Source organism: Pollicipes pollicipes, unplaced genomic scaffold (assembly GCF_011947565.3).
Source record: "Pollicipes pollicipes isolate AB1234 unplaced genomic scaffold, Ppol_2.1 Scaffold_4881;HRSCAF=5763_pilon_pilon_pilon, whole genome shotgun sequence".
NCBI classification, from domain to species: Eukaryota; Metazoa; Arthropoda; class Thecostraca; order Pollicipedomorpha; family Pollicipedidae; genus Pollicipes; species Pollicipes pollicipes.
In genome coordinates, this window is record NW_023596576.1 from 19,972,152 (window position 1) to 19,990,131 (window position 17,980).

The following is a 17,980-nucleotide window of genomic DNA, read 5'->3' on the forward strand; positions in this document are numbered from 1 at the left end:
GGTGACCCTTCTCATGCTTGCATACTCAGTCCATGAAGGTCAGATCAGTCCTGGTCAGTTCCAAAATAGGGGTTATATGGAATCATTATTTCACATACACAAACATGATTGTAGCCCCTCTGCTGTGTTTGGGAGTTGCCCACCATACACCTGTTGCATGCATAACCATGCCAGGCAATCAGTTAACAGTTCATGTGTTCCATCACCCTTTTCTTCTTTGCGTCCATTAGCTAGCACGGGGTCTGGAATGTTGTAGTGTGGGCCACCTGTGCCACAGCAACCAACATTACTGTGTTCACACTTTCCACACACTCACCTAACCTCTGGCAACAGTTCCACGCAAGATTCCAAACTAGTTTGTCCCCGGAGAGCGTGCGTCGCACAAAGCTCTGCCCCACCAGTCCAATGCTGCTAGGCGGCCAGGCGTCTGATGTGGACGGCAGCGGGCGCTGGTCCGGACCCGGAGACGCCTCGTGCAGCTCGGAGGCCACGGCGCCGGCGGCTGCCGCCCTGGGGGACGATCCGCTCGTGTGCAGGCTGTCGTCCAGCGTCCCACAATGTGACTTCTGTCTCCGATCCGCTCGCGTGCAGGCTGTCGTCCATCGTCCCACAATGTGACCTCTGTCTCCGATCCGCGCGTGTGCAGACTGTCGTCCAGCGTCCCACAGTGTGACCTCTGTCCCGGACCGGCTAGCCACGCGTCATATGTTTACTGCCGGTGGCGGCCGGCGGGGCGGGGCCGGACACCGAACCAGCGCCCCTCGCGCGCACCAGGCTGACCAGTCCAGTCCAGTCCATCAGACCAGGCGCGTTGAGCGCCAGGCTGGCAGAGGCGATTCCAATGACTAAACGTGAGCTGAGCAGAACCGTCACTTTCGTCACCGGTTTGGCCAGTCCAGAGCAAACAGCAGGCTTTAGGAACGTCGTTGCATGCGGGGAATGGCACTGGACGGTGCCGTAAACAAGCATATCGCCGACGGCTCGTGTCCCGGGACGTAACTCCGCGGCCGCCGCTGCCGCCGCGGTGTCCCAGAGCGTCAGTGCTGAAGTGGCTGGCCAGCACCGGTCGGCACCGGTCGTCCCCGCACTGCCCAGCGCTGACCCTGGGGGACCGAGTGACGGCGGAACGGTGTGCGCGAGCGAGGAGCGAGAGCGGAGCATGGCCCACCGGCTGCGTCAGGTAGGGTGCCGACGCTCAAGCAGGCGCTGCCTTTCCCCGACGGCTGATGCGGCAAGATGGTGCATCAGCTGATCGTGTGTTGTCTGGGATCTCAGTGAGATCCTGTGCTGTTCGTCTTATCCCGCCCTTGGTGTCCCGGTTTTGGTGGAGGAATTAGGCCAAAGCTTCCTATGTGGTAGTTATCAGACTGCAACACCAGTCAGTGCGATATAATGACAACTACATTAGTACATGTACGATTCAGCCACGCAAGTGATGTCGTAATTTGGTGAGGTTTTTATCACCGTGAAAATTCGCTGTGTGGCCCTCGATAGAGGACCTACAGCTAAATGTGCTAGGCTAGGCGAGGAACCTAAACTGGCTGGTCTAGGTTCTGTGTGGCACCAAGTGGTAATAATCGAGGCACGGCGGTAGATCTGCGGCATGATGGTCCAAGCTCTGTGTTAAACGTGGAGCCAAATACTCCTGGTCTGGGGATGGGCCACGTCCGAGATATAATGGTTCACCAACGAAGTTCGGACTTGGTCGGTGGACTCGATCTGTGAGGAGTTCTCTCAGGCTCGCTGGCGTACCTGGTGACTGTGCTGGTCTGGTGGTGAGCGCAGGGGCTTAGGCACCTCAACTTCACTGATGAACTGATGTGGTGGAGTCAAGGCCAGATAGAAGCCTGTGGCCCAGACCGGTGGCGGTCCTGGAGGAGGGTGGACGTCCGTGCTGCGTGTCGGCGTGCAGCCATTCCGGCGGCGAGATGCCACTGAAAGGCGACACTGGCACCTTGTCGGCGTGCGGTTAGGTGGCGGCGAAACGCGAGCTGGCCGGCGGAGTGGGAAGCCGGACAGGGGCGGCCCGGCCCGACCGACTCAACTCAGCAGTAGGCGGTGCTGTGGCCGAGGCGGCCTGTGCGTGAAGACGTGCTGCAGAGTCGTCGGGTGCCTGTGTCCGGAGAGACAGCCTGGCGCCGGACGGTCATCAGCGACCGCACCCGTGTTTCGTGCGGGACTGCCGAGTGTCACTCGGTCAGCAGAGGCCAGGGCCGTCCTCCGCAGACTGCCGAGTGTCATTCAGTCAGCAGAGGCCAGAGCCGTCCCTCGCGGACTGCCGAGTGTCACTCAGTCAGCAGAGGCCAGGGCCGTCCTCCGCAGACTGCCGAGTGTCACTCAGTCAGCAGAGGCCAGAGCCGTCCCTTGCGGACTGCCGAGTGTCGTCTAGTTATCAGAAACGAGGTCCGTTTCGCGAGACGGGCTGCCTAGTGTCCTCCCGTCGTCACAGGCAGAGCCCGCGTCCGCCAGGAGCGCCGTGCGCCACCTCGCCAGAAGAACGCGATGTGGGAGCTGCAGTCGGCCAGGGACGCCACCGCCGCCGCCGTCCGGGACGGCGCTCTGCCGGCTGGCGCCGGGCGCCGCTCGGGCGCGCGCTGATCGTCGCCATGATCCTGCGTCTCATCCGCGACTACGTGCCGGGCCGACGGGAGCGGCCGGCCGCGCGTGACGTACTGCGCGAGCGGTACGCGCTCTGCGGCCTATCTCAGCTGGGCCGCGTGCACCGGCGCCGTTACGCGGTCGTAAGTCGCCCGCCAGTGGCCCAGCTCGGGCCCGGCCCGGACTGCCGCCTGCTGCTGCCCAGACCGAGGCTCGGCGGCATTTGATGGACTCTGTGCCGTCTGTCCGGCAGTTGTTTGGCCCGGCGGCGAAGAGAGCCGTCAATGTCATGGAGGCCAGACTTTGTGCTCTGTTGAGCGGCGATGTTGAGTTGCTTGTTTTGCGCTCAGTCATACTGCCATTCTGATGGCCCTTTGCAGGATTTTGAAGGAGATTTCTGAATTGAAGGAGAGGATTCTTGGATTTTGGGAGGGATTTTGGGATTTTGAATTTTGAAGGATAATTCTGACGGCTGTTTACAGCATTTTGAAGAGGATCATAGCCGAATTATTCAGTCACTCTGGAGGTCTCCCAAGTCTATTCAATAATGTCAAAGTCAAAATAAATTCCGTAATGGTTTTAAGAGTGCTGCAGATTGGTAACACCCGGTCCTCGCATATCCCCGCGGCTTATCGCTGTCGCTGTGTTAAACCGGCGGACACCGTGCGTCTGATCAGAATCGGATAGTGGGCGGTCGGCTCCAGGCGGTGTCGCGCTCACCGCGTTAGACCGCCGGTCAGCGTCCTCCCCTCTCGTCTGATCAGTTTCCGATGGTGGACGATCGGCCCCAGGCGGTGTAGCGCTCACCGCGTTGGACCGTCGGTCAGCGTCCTCCCCTCTCGTCTGATCAGTTTCCGATGGTGGACGATCGGCCCCAGGCGGTGTAGCGCTCACCGCGTTGGATCGTCGGTCAGCGTCCTCCCCTCTCGTCTGATCAGTTTCCGATGGTGGACGGTTGGCCCCTGAGCGGTGTGGCGCTCACCGCGTTAGGCTTGGCGCTCACCACGTTAGGCCGCCGGTCAGCGGCCGTCCTGACGCGGTCCCCTGAGCGGCGTGGCGCTACGCGTTGGGCCCCCGGTCAGCGGTCCTCCTGACACGGTCCCCTGAGCGGTGTGGCGCTACGCGTTGGACCCCCGGTCAGCGGCCGTCCTGACGCGGTCGTCTGAGCGGTGTGGCGCCCACCGCGTCAGGCCGCCGGTCAGCGGCCGTCCTGACGCGGTCCCCTGAGCGGTGGCTCGGCCACCGGCCGGAGCATCGGCCTCCGATCAATATGCGGCGCTGTAACTGCGTCTCGGCCGGCGCTGCTCCCGTCCCGGGCCCGGCGGCGGTCGCCGACCCCAACCCCAATGCCAACTCCGACCCCGACCCCGACCCTCCTCCCCGCAAGAGGGACGCATGCCGGGCCGAGGCCGGCGCTACCGGCGCTTTAGTCATGGCGATGATGTGACCGACAGGTCATTCCCGTGTCAACCTGGTGGTCGTTCCAAGGGGCGACGAACTCATGGCACCATCCATAGTATGTGCAGGCCACTTCCTGATATGATGGCTCGTTCAGAGTCAAAGTCGAGATCAGAGATGAATTTTAAACCTATGCTGCCATCTCCATCTATGTGGAAGAACATGCCTCACAGAAGGCTATGTTTCCCTCGACATCCAATCACCAACCCACGAAACATATTGTCATCGCAATCCAGCTGAGCTGTGGCGTATCGTGAGTCTTGGACTCCGCTATCACGAGCAGAAGACTGACCGCCGTTAGCGCCGGCATGCGACGCAATCACAGCAGCAGCCCGGGTGTAAAGCACTCAGCAGGCGTGGATCAGAAGCGAGCGCTGGTACAGTCTGGGAGAGGCGGGCCCATTCGCCCTGTGTCGGAGACGCTCGCGGCGTCGAGCTGACGCTGTCCGCCCGGCCGTGGCCAGCATTTCTGGAACGCAGGCCCGGGTGCAAGTTTCCGGCACTTAGCGAAACTACTCTAGCAACAGCACTGAATCACGGTTCCTCTGACATGGTCAGGATGTGGAAGGAATGGCCGTCTGGGTCGCCGGAGCTGTCGGAATGTCAGCCGGCGGCGCTGGAGTGTTCCGACACATCCGGAGTGTATTCCGACACATCTGGAGAGCGTTAACTTTTTTCCAGCTCACTGTCGGACGACCTGTCGGGTGTTCGAATTTTGGCACGTAGTTACGTCGCCCATGCATTGCGACACATGTAACTGTCGAGGCTTTGGACTTAAGTTTGCGCTCGCGGACTAGACAGCGAGGTCTTTTGAAGTTTATCAGGTGCGTTTGCTGCGATGCTTTTAATGTTGGGAAGTCACGGGAAGCTAGCCAGTTACTTACCATTGTCGCCAGGCGTGTGTGCAGCCACACGCAAGGCCAGCTCAGCGGCCGTTCTTGGCACCCTTAAATGTTGGGAAGTCACGGGAAGATAGCTAGTAACTTGCCATTGTCGCCAGGCGTGTGTGTAGCCACACGCAAGGCCAGCTCAGCGTCCGTTCTTGGCTCGAGATCGTGGCCGCGTGCAGAGTTCGGCAGGCCGTCAGCACATCTGGACGTCCTGCACCACTGTGGCCTTCCGACCGTTCGCGTGGGTGTTCGTGCGGTTCGCTGGTACCGATCGGCCAATATGTGTCGTCGCAACACTCGCCAGTCGTCATATCCAGTATCCTGGCCATCAGGACGGAACCCACCGGGCCGGTAGATTCCCCTGAGCCTGTAGTGCAGTCCGTGCCGTTGGGCTGGGCCTGCGGCTGGGCCGGACGGCCCGGACTGTCGTCACCGCTGTACCGGCACCTCGGCGTCGCCGGTGCGGCCGGCTGACCCGGGCGCGACCTGGGGCGGCGCCTCTGCGGTCCTTGCCGCTGGGCTGAGCTGGCGGCGGAGCCGGACGGCCCGGGCTGTCGTCACCGCTGTACCGGCACCTCGGCGCCGCCGGTGCGGCCGGCTGACCCGGGCGCGACCTGGGGCGGCGCCTCTGCGGTCCTTGCCGCTGGGCTGGGCTGGCGGCGGAGCCGGACGGCCCGGGCTGTCGTCACCGCTGTGCCGGCACCTCGGCGCCGCCGGTGCGGCCGGCTGACCCGGGCGCGACCTGGGGCGGCACCTCTGCGGCCGCCGCGCCGCCGGGTCACCGCTCGGCCGACGTCGCTTTCGCCGCGCCGCAGAGCTCGGCCGCCGGGGTCGGCGGGGCTGCCCAGCGGTGGCAGCTGGCGCTCGGCGTCCTGCAGCCAGCGACGGCCTGTTGGGAGCGGCGCGGTGTGGCGCCGCCCTCTTGATGCGTCTGGACCGGCCGCCAGCCGCGTCCTCATTCGGGATGAATTGGAAACCGTCCGGTTTGTTTACCGGGCCTGTTGTTGCGTGAGAGTTCTTGCTGAGAATAAGTGCTCGAAGCGGGTGGCATTCATGCGATGCCGCCGTACCTATTGTGCTGTCAGAAACGATAATTGCCTTGTGTGAGACAAAAAGTGGAGCGTTCGGAAAATCTTGGGCCTCCAGTGCAATGACAAGCTCGAGCGTGTTGGTGCCGCACTGCTAACGTCGCGAGCACTTCATGGCTGGCGGTGCATTCTCTCCTCCCTCACCAGCCCGAACGGAGCGCCTGCATCGTGCTGGCGTGCGCCACCCTCCCGGTCGTGATTTCCCACCCCGTGTCTGAGCGCTCTGCAAGTTTTCCGGCGTGCACCGGCAGCCCTGCCGCTGCACGCCGCGGCTCGCTGGGTCCCGGGTGTGACCTGCAGCGGCTTATGGTGTGCGGCACGGCTGTATGGTCGCCATGGGGGTAGCAGCTTCTCACGTTGTGATTGCCAAGGAGGTTCACAGGTCACCGGATGCTGCGAATTTCCGGTTTTGCAGATGCTGGCACGAAGGGACATGTCCGATTACGGTAGCCATGAGCATTTGTCTCCGTGAATGGTGCCTCCGTGAATAATGCTTCCTCCTGCTGCTGTGAAACGGCTTCCACCTGTGAATACAGGTTCAGTCTTATTGCCTGAATTATGCATAAATGTTGCCTGTCTGTGGACGAGAAGTTGTCGTGTGATGAAAGGTTGACTGATGGCTGCAGCATAGTGACCGCATCGAACGGTGCCAGCCTTCCTGTACTGGTGGCAGGCATTCCTTTTCCGACCGATCGGTACGGCCGCTGTGGGCGTGGTCGGGGGGAGAGGCTGACCTTTCACACTCAGCAGGGGTGTGCCTCTGCCAGGCGTTGGCGAGGATCCGATGAATGGAGCGTGGCCGTGCGGCCGTCACACAGCGAGGCGGGCCGCCGCGGCCGGTGTGGAGCGTGCTGGCCGGCGGGGGCGCCGACTACACCAGCCCACACGGGTGCCGACGCAGCACTCCGGTCGAAACCGTGCTTTGGCTAGCGCACACGGCAAGTCGCGGTTTGCCGTGTGCCCGCTGGCGTCCAGGCGCTAGGTGAACCACACTGAATTTGAGTGCTGTGTCGGCACCCGGTCCATGTGCTGGCAGGCAGGGAAAGCATGCTGGGCCCCGCGTGTTGCGGAAGTGTGCGCATGACATTACGGCTATGAAGGATCTTTTTAGCACTTCTGCGTAACTGGTCAGAAAACGGTTAGAACAGAAGGCGCCGCCCTCGTTCGTATGGGATGCAGGGTAAAGATGAGGTGAGCTGTGTACCTGAAAGCGAGTTAGTACTGGATTCCTTGTTCCGGTGGCGGCGGCTGGCCGTGGGCCGGGTTGGTCTCCCTGACGGAGAGCTGACAACACGCCCGGCTCGGTCCGTCCCGAGAAACCAGGGCAGCATGCTCTCAGTGTGCTTCTCTGTAAGCGTTCGTTTTGGATGTGCGCATCTTTATGGACACGTAACAATGTTTAAAGGTCACTTGATTTCAGGACATTCATTCCTCTCCCCCCCCCCCCCCCCTGCTAATCTTTTACGCTCACTAAGTATGCAGTTTGTGGCAGCTGGTGGGCGGAAAACAAGACCGGCTCAGTAAAAGATGCCTTCAAATGTGTCAGTGGTGACAGGATATTGTCCAAAAAGCATGTTCTTAGATAAGCCGAGCTGACCTGTATTGTTTGACGCCTGACTTTTGTGCTTAATTACCCGTGCAGTCTGCATTGTCCGGACGGTGCGCTACCGTGTTCGTGCGATGCGACCGCCGGCTGGGGAAGGGGAGGGTGTGAGTCCTGTGACGCTGCTGCCTGGTGTCGGACCCGGCTGGCAGGCCGTGAGGGGGGGGGGGGGGGCGCTGCGCCGGTGCCCTGCCCGGGGTTTCGAGATGCGCTGGTAGGGAAGGGGCATGTCAGCTGTCAACACTCGGAACTTTGCAGCTGGGTAGGGTTGACTATCAATAACAAGAATCACGCAAAAGGGAATTGGCTTCGCTTCCGCCCATGGAGCTGTGCAAGTGGGCGCTCGTGCGGTGGTCAGCCGATGACACCTGGTGCCCGGCTGAGGACGACCGATGAGGGGCGCCAGGTCCGTTTCCTCCGCTGCACCAGTGGCATCAGTCTCACCTCTTCCGGTACCATTAGCAGCTGACTGAGAGAGCTGTTAAATCTTGGGAAGCGTCAGTGTAGGTCTCATGAATGTTCTCGCTCCACACGCAATCACGGTGCGCAAACCCCGCGCTATATCCGTGAGAAACGGACCGGATTCTCTCGGAATCTCCTTGGATGTACGCAAGTATTGCTAGCGCTCTGTGAGCTCCGTCAGTCAGCGGCGTTCTCAGCGGTTGTTGTATCTGCGAGACCGTCCGGTTTGGCCGCGCTTGTCCCGGCCGTCCCGATGGAGACCGACCTGCCCACTGTGGCCCGATGGCGGACCAGTCTCAGTCGGTGGTCGTCGGATGGGGCGTTCCGGCGGTATTTGACGGCGACGACCTTTTGTGGTGGAGCTCGGTCCAGAATGATAAGGTCGGGGTCGACCGGAGGTATTTCCAGAGCCGTAAAAGTGAGCTGCAGGGTGGACCGTGTTCATTATTTAAAAGGAGTGTCCCACATTGGTTTGAGGTTTTGGACTGAAATAACGGTCTTGAACACCTTTCGGTGCTGTTCACAATCCTGCCATTTTTTAAATCTAAGCCCTTCTAGTTTCTGTGCTACAGGCTCACGAAAAAGGGGAAAGGCATGTCGGGGATTGTATTTCAGTCACCTCGTCATTCATGACGTCATAATGCGTCATCCAAATCCTGCCATTCGATAAACCATGCGACTACCAAGGCCAAGAAAACTTTAATTGTCGAGGCGTTCGTATCTGGCGTTCGTGAGCGCGATTTCCAGATATAACGGCCGTCAATGAGCTCTCAATCAATGATGTGCAGGGCACGATGACGTGATCAAACCATGACGCATTGAGAAGCATGTTTACTAAACGGAAAATGGTGCTGTCTAGAGCAGTCTTTTCCACTTAAAAAGTAGATCAATAGTCATAAGTGAGCTTGTTTCAGCATATCTGATGCTTCATTATCTTCAAATGTGGAACATTGCCTTTAGCAGAACGCTTGTATGAAACGATCGGTTCGTTAAAATAAGTCCGCAGTTGTTTCTCCTCGTGTCTCCATGCCCGATCTCTACCGTCTGCCTGCTGTCACGGTCACGGCGCGTACCTGGCGGCTGGCTGACGCCATTGCCGACACAGGTTTCCCCGTGCGCCGGCCCTGGGTGGGCCGGCCGATGCCGAGCGCCGCGGCCTGTCTGTGAACGCGGGACCGGGTCCCGGCGCCTGCTCAGTGGGACGACAGGGCTGGGTGTGCTCGGCCGGGGCGTACGTCTCCGGAGCCGGCCAGCCCTGCTCGGCTGTCGCTGGAGAGCGCCCGGTGGGCCGCCGTGCTGGAGGGCCCGCCGTGTACGCGACGCTGGCGTCCGGCGGGCCCGCCTCGCCGCCGTCGCTCCTGCCGACACGCCCCGGACGAGTGGGCCACGGCCGGGCGTGACGCTCGTGCGCCCCATGCGCCAGAGCGTCCCGCCCGCTCACCTCCGTGTTAACGGGCGACAGAGCCATTCCACAACAGAGCCGGTCAGGGGCCGCGGCACGCGCACGCGCCTGGGCGGCCCACGCCGGCCCGGCAGCACCCTGGGCTGGACTGCGTGCTCTGCCGCCCTGACGTGACCACAGCCTCCAGCCCCGAGGCTGTCTGGAGCCGCTCCTCCGGCGGTCGTGTCGAAGGCACTGTGCTGATCATCTCGTCCACCGCCGTGCTGAGGGGACACGCCTTGACCCAGGGCGGTGACATACCGCCGTCTCTCCTCGACCCGTCGTGCGGTGCCACGCATCGGGCATCAGATGGCCCCGTCCGCTATGCAAACAGCGTTGTTGGCACGGACGCCGAGCGATTGTACGTCCAATGCCGGTTGGGCGGCGGTCCGGTCCTGCCCGAGCGGGGAGTCGGGCCGCTCAGCGGCGGCTGGGCGTGACGAGCTGCGCCCGGTGGTGTCAACCGGCGCGCCTTCACGCGCCGGCCTGCCGTGCCGTCTGCCATGTGGAGGCCCGCGACATGATCCGAGATGGGAGAAATGCGAATGCTCGCTCTTTCCTGCTCGCTTTCCTCTCGCTTTTCCTCTCATGTCTTCCCTTTCTGTTTCCCACGCCTTTCTTTTGTCGTCACTGCTCGTTGGCTTAAGTCCGTTTTGACCTCACAGCCCTACACTCGTTTACTAAATCAGCTCCATGCTTTTAACCGTGATGGCAAGGCGGGCCCTTTTGACCTTTCTGTGACATTGGTTTCCCTTTGTTATGCTCTAGTCGAATGGTCACCACCGATGAGTCACTGTGGTCGATACCCCCGGCGCGTGTCGTCCAATCCCCAGTACTGTAAGTGGAGAGGGACGGGCCGTAATTGCGTGCATCGGCCACTGACGGGTCGTATCTCTGACCCCGGCCGCCGCTGCCGCCGACCCTGGCCGCGGCGGCTCGGCCGGTCTCACCGTCGGAGGCCTGAAACAATGCGCTGATCGTGGGCCGGCAGCGTCGCCGCGCGCCGGCCCGGTCCGGGCCGGCGGCTACTGCGGGCCGCCGCGCGCCCGCTACTGACGGCTAGCTACTGCGTGCTTTAGCGCGCGCGGCTACTGACGGGCCGCACTGGTGCGGCGGCTCGCCTCCGTTGACACGAGTCAGGCTTGCTCGTCTGCTGTGGCCACGCAGATCGGGTATATCTGGAGACGAATGGGTCGGCAGAGCCGGCTTGGCTGATGACGGGTTTGGCTGATGCAGGTGGCGTGCCGTCGGCTCGGCCGTCCGGCCACACTTTCCGACCGGGCCCGTACTGTGGGCTCGTCTGGCCAGTGACACTCTCCGGCCGGGCCCGCACTGTTGGCTCGGCTGGCCAGGAACACTCTCCGGCCGGGCCCGTACTGTGGGCTTGGCTGGCCAGGGACACTCTCCGGCCGGGCCCGCACCGTTGGCTCGGTTGGCCAGTGACACTCTCCGGCCGGGCCCGTACTGTGGGCTTGGCTGGCCAGGGACACTCTCCGGCCGGGCCCGTACTGTTGGCTCGGTTGGCCAGTGCACTCTCCGGCCGGGCCCGTACTGTTGGCTCGGCTGGCCAGTGACACTCTCCGGCCGGGCCCGCACTGTTGGCTCGGTTGGCCAGTGACACTCTCCGGCCGGGCCCGTACCGTTGGCTCGGCTGGCCAGTGACACTCTCCGGCCGGGCCCGCACTGTTGGCTCGGTTGGCCAGTTGCACTCTCCGGCCGGGCCCGCACTGTGGGCTTGGCTGGCCAGTGACACTCTCCGGCCGGGCCCGCACTGTCGGTTCGGCTGGCCAGGGACACTCTCCGGCCGGGCCCGTACTGTGGGCTTGGCTGGCCAGGGACACTCTCCGGCCGGGCCCGTACTGTGGGCTCGGCTGGCCAGTGACACTCTCCGGCCGGGCCCGCACTGTTGGCTCGGCTGGCCAGGGACACTCTCCGGCCGGGCCCGCACTGTTGGCTCGGTTGGCCAGTGACACTCTCTGGCTGGGCCCGTGCTGTCGGCTCGGCTGGCCGGTGACACTTTCCGGCCGGCCCGTACTGTGGGATTGGCTGGCCAGTGATACTCCCCGGCCGGCCCGTACTGTGGGCTTGGCTGGCCAGTGATACTCCCCGGCCGGCCCGTACTGTGGGCTCGGCTGGCCAGTGATACTCCCCGGCCGGCCCGTACTGTGGGCTCGGCTGGTCAGTGACACTCCCCGGCCGGGCCCGCACTGTCGGTTCGGCTGGCCAGGGACACTCTCCGGCCGGCCCGTACTGTGGGCTCGGCTGGCCAGTGATACTCCCCGGCCGGCCCGTACTGTGGGCTCGGCTGGTCAGTGACACTCCCCGGCCGGGCCCGCACTGTCGGTTCGGCTGGCCAGGGACACTCTCTGGCCGGGCCCGTACTGTGGGCTCGGCTGGCCAGTGATTCTCCCCGGCCGGGCCCGCACTGTGGGCTCGGCTGGCCAGTGACACTCCCCGGCCGGGCCCGTACTGTGGGCTCGGCTGGCCGATGACACTCCGTACCGTGGGCTCGGCTGGCCAGTGACACTCCCCGGCCGGGCCCGTACTGTGGGCTCGGCTGGCCAGGGACACTCTCTGGCCGGGCCCGCACTGTCGGCCCGGCCGTCCGTCGAGACGCCCCAGCCGGGCCCGATTGACCGACACTAGTATTCGCCGACAGCTGACAGAGGTCCCTCTGGTGCGGCGCATCGGGCCGTTCAAACGCGCCACTGGGTCAATGTAATGGGGTGTGTCTGAGCAGCCACATGGGCGCAGCACAGCCGGCTTCAATAGCAAGCAACTGACGCTTTATTGTGCGACACACCCATCCTGCGTGCTCGCAAGATCACGTGATAATATCGCGAACCGTCGAGCGTCACGCCACTCATGCTGTGCGCCTCCTGCGGCGGGAAATTTGAAGCTAGCACAGGAAAACGACCGTTTGAGAGCCGTTGAATCCGACACCGGGTGCAACGGTGTGCCGTTGAGACTTTTAAACGTACGCCCACTTTGGTGCTGAGGGACAGGGTACGTTGATCAAGTCCGACCGGACAGCGTCCGGACACGGGTGTCAAGCGCGTCGTTTGCAAGGAACTGGTTGGTCGAAAGAGTCTCATGTCCTGAAGAGCCTGCGGCCAGACTTGACGCTGGTCAGGGACCGGTCGAACCAGGGAAACCCGCCTGGAGATCAGGGACCGGTCGGACCAGAGGGCCTCTGCTGGGAGAGCAGGGACCGGTCGGACTAGATTGCGTCCGCTTGGAGATCAGGGACCAGTCGGACCAGAGGGCTTCTGCTGGGAGATCAGGGACAGGTCGGACCAGATTGCGCCCGCTTGGAGATCAGGGACCGGTCGGACCGGATTGCGCCCGCTTGGAGATCAGGGACCGGCCGGACCGGATTGCGCCCGCTTGGAGATCAGGGACCGGTCGGACCAGATTGCGCCCGCTTGGAGATCAGGGACCGGTCGGACCCGATTGCGCCCGCTTGGAGATCAAGGATCGGTCGGACCAGAGGGCTTCTGCTGGGAGATCAGGGACCGGTCGGACCAGATTGCGTCCGCTTGGAGATCAGGGACCGGTCGGACCAGATTGCGTCCGCTTGGAGATCAGGGACCGGTCGGACCCGATTGCGCCCGCTTGGAGATCAGGACCGGTCGGACCAGAGGGCTTCTGCTGGGAGACCAGGGACCGGTCGGACCAAAGGGCACCCGTTGGGAAATCTTGGGTCTGCCTCAGATCTTCGACCGCCCCGGGTGCCTGCATTGATTCGACGCCCCCCCCCCCCCTCCGCCTCCCCCGCTCATCCCTGTTAGCCCGTGCCGGCGCTGGTAGGTCTTAGGCGAGCTGTTAATTGGACCGTGTTCGCGGCGCCGGCCGTGCCGTCTGGGCCCGCCCGCGTGCGTGCTCATGCAGTGCCCGAGCCGCTGGCGTCGGATGTGAAATCCAGCCGACGTTGGTCGTGTTTGTCCGGAAGTCGCCCTGTGTCGAAATGTGACCTACGGCTGTATGAGTACGCCTTCAGCATTATGTCACGTCACCGGCTGTTGTAATAAACTGATTATATTTCTTACTTTCCCGAGGGATCAATGTTTAAATGAGTTGACCAAAGACGGCAAGGTTCGCATGTCTTTTCCACGCCACACGTCCGGCCCGGACGTTGGTCTGAGCTGATTCCGGCCGCGGTCGCTCTGTCGCGCCGCTGGACGCCGCCTGGTTGGCGTCCGGACCGGACTGCGGCGACTTGGTGTGGAGATGTGGCGGCGGCTGCGCTGCTAACGGGCCGCCGGGGGCCCATTGACGCCCGCCATCCCGCTGGCGGCGGAGGACCACTGACCGCATCGGCACCGGCGGCACTGTGCTGACCCGGTGCGGGCGACGGCCGGCCGGCGGCGCGGGCCCGGCCGTGCGGTGCGGAGGAGCGCGGCGGTCGGCCGCGCCGCCTCCGGATCGATAGCCTTGACCTTGCGGTGTCAGCGCTTCAGCCGCGGGCCAGCTGGCGGCCTGGGGCAGCGGGGCCGGCAGAGCAGACGGCGCGCCTGATGGTCCGCTAAACTGCCGGGCAGCCGGGCGACGTGATCAGCTGTTTATAGCGCCGGGAGCGAGTGGGCCGTCGTAAAATGGGCGTTTCAGGTGATGCGATGCGCTCGGCTCGGGTCGCTGGAATGTAACCGCTGGGTACCGAAGCCAGCCTGTTGCAGCGGGTTTCAGTGTCACAGACCGGAAACGTGGGCATCACGCATTGATCTCGTGCCTTTGAGCCGTCTTTTTCGGGGTGACAAAGAACATCGGTGGGTGCGCGGTCTGCGGGGGTGCCGGGTGGGGGAGGGGTCGCCGGCCGACGGACTCCGGTCTCGCCGTTAATGGGATTGAGTGCTGGCGCCTGGAATTACTGTCGTGTCGGCCCAGAGGCCGTCAGCGGTGGGGAGCCGTCACGGGCCGGGGGACGCCCGTCACGCCTCTGATGGCGGTGCTCACGAGTTTGCAGTGCCTGAGCGCCGGCTGAGCGTGCCCCACGCGATGTCTCCGATCACTCCCCGTTCACCTTTTGGGGGCGCTCTGGGTCGGTCGGTCGGACCAAGGGCGCCGTCGCTCGGCCGACACGGTCCGTACGGCGGTCGCGGCGGCGGCGGCGGCGGCGGCGGCTAACCCGGCTCGAAGAGGAGTGTGGCACACTACGGGGGGGGGGGGGGGGGCAGCCGGCCGCTGACAGACGGCCGGGCAGCCGAGCCATCTGCACCGGGTTCAGGGGCCACGCCAGGACTGAGTCCCAGACCAGACAGACCCATGGCTGCGCACGCAGAAATTGTGCGGCAATGGCATAATCGAACATGCGGGAATGTTCTGGCTCGATTGGACCGTGGCCGTTTGAGCCAATTGCCGTGACCGGGGAGTCAATTAACTGAGTTCCATGACGGACGTGTGAGTTATGTCGGTGCTGGTATCATGATGTCTGGTTTGTGGAAACGTATCAAAATGGCTCAAGAATGCAGATGAGAAATGTCTTCATATGTGATTTAGGCGCTCGCTAAGCATCTGCAGGATCTGCAACAGCCCAGAAATGCATGGACGCTATATGACTGCGCAGTTGAAGAGCCCCGAAGCCCCTATTATGACTACAGGCTGTATAATCAGTGTGCGGAATAGCCTAGGATAGAGGGCTTCAGTCTAGACCGACATTTTGTGGACGGCTTGCCAGCCCTGCGTGGTGGCGACGGTGCCGTACCGTGCTTCTGATGCTGCTGGTCCGGCCCGGCCTGGCCCAGTGTTTTACACTGACCCTCCGCCCTTACGGCGTCCGCGTCTGCTGGTGCCGCTGGCTTGGTCTGGTCCGGTCCGGTGTGTGACACTGACGCTCCGCCCCGCAGGGCGCCCGCGTCTGGGTGCGAGACGCCACCACCGTGTGGAAGGCGGCCACTCTCAAGGCCGACTATGTGAAGGACCGGCTGACACTGGAGCTGGAGGACTCCGGGGAGGTGAGTGGGGCGGTGGCGGTGGACTGCCGACTGCGGCAGACTGCGGTGGCGGCGGTGGACCGCCCCGTCACACCCCGCCGCTCGGCCCAGAGCTGCACTAGATGACTCAGACTTGTGGTTTGACGTGTGCGGTACGTTAACATGGGCAAAGCATATAGTGCTGTTTTTTAGCTAGAGTGTTCGTGCGATTTATGCCGTGATTTTCATGCGTTCAATTCATGGACTGTTGTTGCGATTTATTTACTTCTTACTGCGTTGTTTTGGACGCGGTGTTGCGTCGAGTGGGCCGAGGGTCCACTACGTCCACTACAGAGGCGCCCGTGCCCCACTGCGTCCACGACTTGATGTGACCAGCATCGTAGCCCTGACCTGTGCGACCGTGACCCCTCACCTGTCCCGCTTCGAATCGCCAGGAGCTGGAGCTGACCGTCAAGGACGACTCTGAACTGCCGCCGCTGCGGAATCCGGAGATCCTGATCGGCGAGAACGACCTGACCAGCCTGTCGTACCTGCACGAGCCGGCTGTGCTCTACAACCTGCGCGTGCGCTTCTGCGACCACGGCGCCATCTACACCTACTGCGGTCAGTTGGCGTGGCCTGTGAGGGCTTGAAGCGGGGCAGCAGACGGGCGGGCCCTGTGATCATCGCACCGGCAGCGCCCTCGGCCGGGTCTCTGTCCAGAGCGAGGCTGCGGAGACCGGTCCTCTCTGGTTGTGTTTGTCATCGGCTGTGGACGGCCAGCGCAGGTCGCTGGTGACCCGAAAGCCCGCTGAGGTTGGGGATGCGCAGGCTGTTCCTCTGCCCCAGCCTTGGTGGACAGTTTTGTTAGCGAACCAGGATTCCCGCCGACGGTGTATGTGCCACGGCACTGCGGGGTATTTGGCTGGACTGCTTAGCTGGCTCTTTGTGATTACATGTGACGATTGTCCAGCAGACATTTAACATAGCAGCGGATTGTGTCCGTCCCCGTCCCCCCCCCCCCCTCTCCTCTCCAGGCGATGGCGCTTGACCATTGCTAATTCGTCTCATTGCTGTGGTAGCGCCCCACCCCTCTCGCCCAGCTGCCGGTCGCGGTGTCAGCGTTGGCTGCCGTTATCTGGCGGGATCGGAGAGGTCTGATTAGGCTGCTGCCGCCGCGACCCTGGTCAGCGAGCCGGCGAATGGCCGCCAGCGGCTGCCGTCGAGCCGCGAGGGCGTGGCGGCTGCGGGACGAGCGGGTTTCCGGCTGTGGGTCCCCCTCCTCCCCTCCCTACCGGTCATTAGTATGCCGGAATGCCGGCCAGTCGGGGCGGTGGAGCTCCCGCCCGCCACGCCTGACTTAAGAATGCTGCAGACACCGGGTCAGACGCGCTGCGCAGGCGGCGAGGAGATGGTCTGACGAGTCCCAAATGTTATGTGTTTGTCCTCTGAATCACCCAACCGCGTTTTGTTTTGGCACGTGGTGATCACGTGACCGCGTTGCTTCTGTGGCACTCGCCACCGTGGCATTGCGTCAATATTGTGGGCTGTTTAGGCGACATTTAACCATGCATCATGCTTTTGATTCCCGGAGAGGTTTTGTTGTGATGAAGATGTGGTCTCCTTTTGAACAACTGTGCCTTGTTCTCTCACCTTTACACGTGCTCACAGAAAGGAAAGGTTGTGTGCCTTGTGCGCTGATAAAGGGTGGGCAAGCAATGGCACGCTTCTAATCTTGTGTTCACACGAGTATGAATCATTTCACCCGCAGCCCCCTATGAGTTGCTGTCGGTAGAATGTACAGAAGATTGTGGCACTGATATCGTAGTTGCTGGTCTTGGCCATTATCAGTCTATTTTAAACGTGGCTTGTGGGCGTCTGTGAGGCAAATGTGGCTACATAGGACGTTATGACCTCATAATAAAACAACAGCACAGACGACACTCACACAAAAAGACGCGTTGTGGCCGCCCAACAAAGCCCGTGCCACGACCGGCGGGAGTCAGTAGACCAAGTCTCAGCTGGATGTCACGGGGCCGGATGATCCGGAATGGTGTGTGGCCCGCCGTGCTGCCGCCGTGGACGACTCTCGTGTGGCTGTAGCGCCACACTGGCTATGCAAACTGTTCCCGCAACATGGAGATATTAAGGCCCAATGTCTGCACTGCGACTGCAACGGTGCGCGAAGCAGTCGGCCTTCGCGACATCCATCGGTGATGACTCTTAACGTGAGGCAGTAATTCGGAGCTGTAAACGCCGCTTGTGAAAGCTTTTACGGGTTCTTCTTTGTCGTCTAATTCATAAATCACGGGCTTTCACGCGTTTCCTCTTTGTTGTCTGATTCATAAATTTACATGAGCACGACCGGCTGCCTTGAGTTTGCGATGTGTGTAGGATTTGGCAATAACCGACGTGCTTATTGTTGCCATCTGCGATATGAGCTCGGGATCAATGGCAGCAGGTCTGTGTTTGAATGACCGCGGTACCCTATGCTGGTGCGGCATTCTTACTGACCCAGCGACTGACCAAGG

General features: G+C 62.3%; 1 protein-coding gene across 1 annotated transcript; it reads left to right on the forward strand.

The window, feature by feature from the left end:
- Nucleotides 1-1,097: 1,097 nt before the first annotated feature.
- LOC119100095 (unconventional myosin-Va) lies at nucleotides 1,098-16,102 on the forward strand. The gene is made up of 3 exons (XM_037223209.1): nucleotides 1,098-1,180; nucleotides 15,384-15,491; nucleotides 15,905-16,102. Exons 1-3 carry the CDS (start codon nucleotides 1,160-1,162, stop codon nucleotides 16,100-16,102), a joined length of 327 nt encoding a protein of 108 aa, XP_037079104.1. The 5' UTR covers nucleotides 1,098-1,159.
- Nucleotides 16,103-17,980: the final 1,878 nt, after the last annotated feature.

Excerpts from the sequence above, each read along its gene's own strand:
- LOC119100095 (XM_037223209.1), top strand. The coding sequence starts at position 1,160 with ATGGCCCACCGGCTGCGTCAG. Across the intron at positions 1,181-15,383 it reads TGGCCCACCGGCTGCGTCAG|GGCGCCCGCGTCTGGGTGCG; the intron begins GTAGGGTGCCGA and ends TCCGCCCCGCAG. Across the intron at positions 15,492-15,904 it reads AGCTGGAGGACTCCGGGGAG|GAGCTGGAGCTGACCGTCAA; the intron begins GTGAGTGGGGCG and ends TCGAATCGCCAG.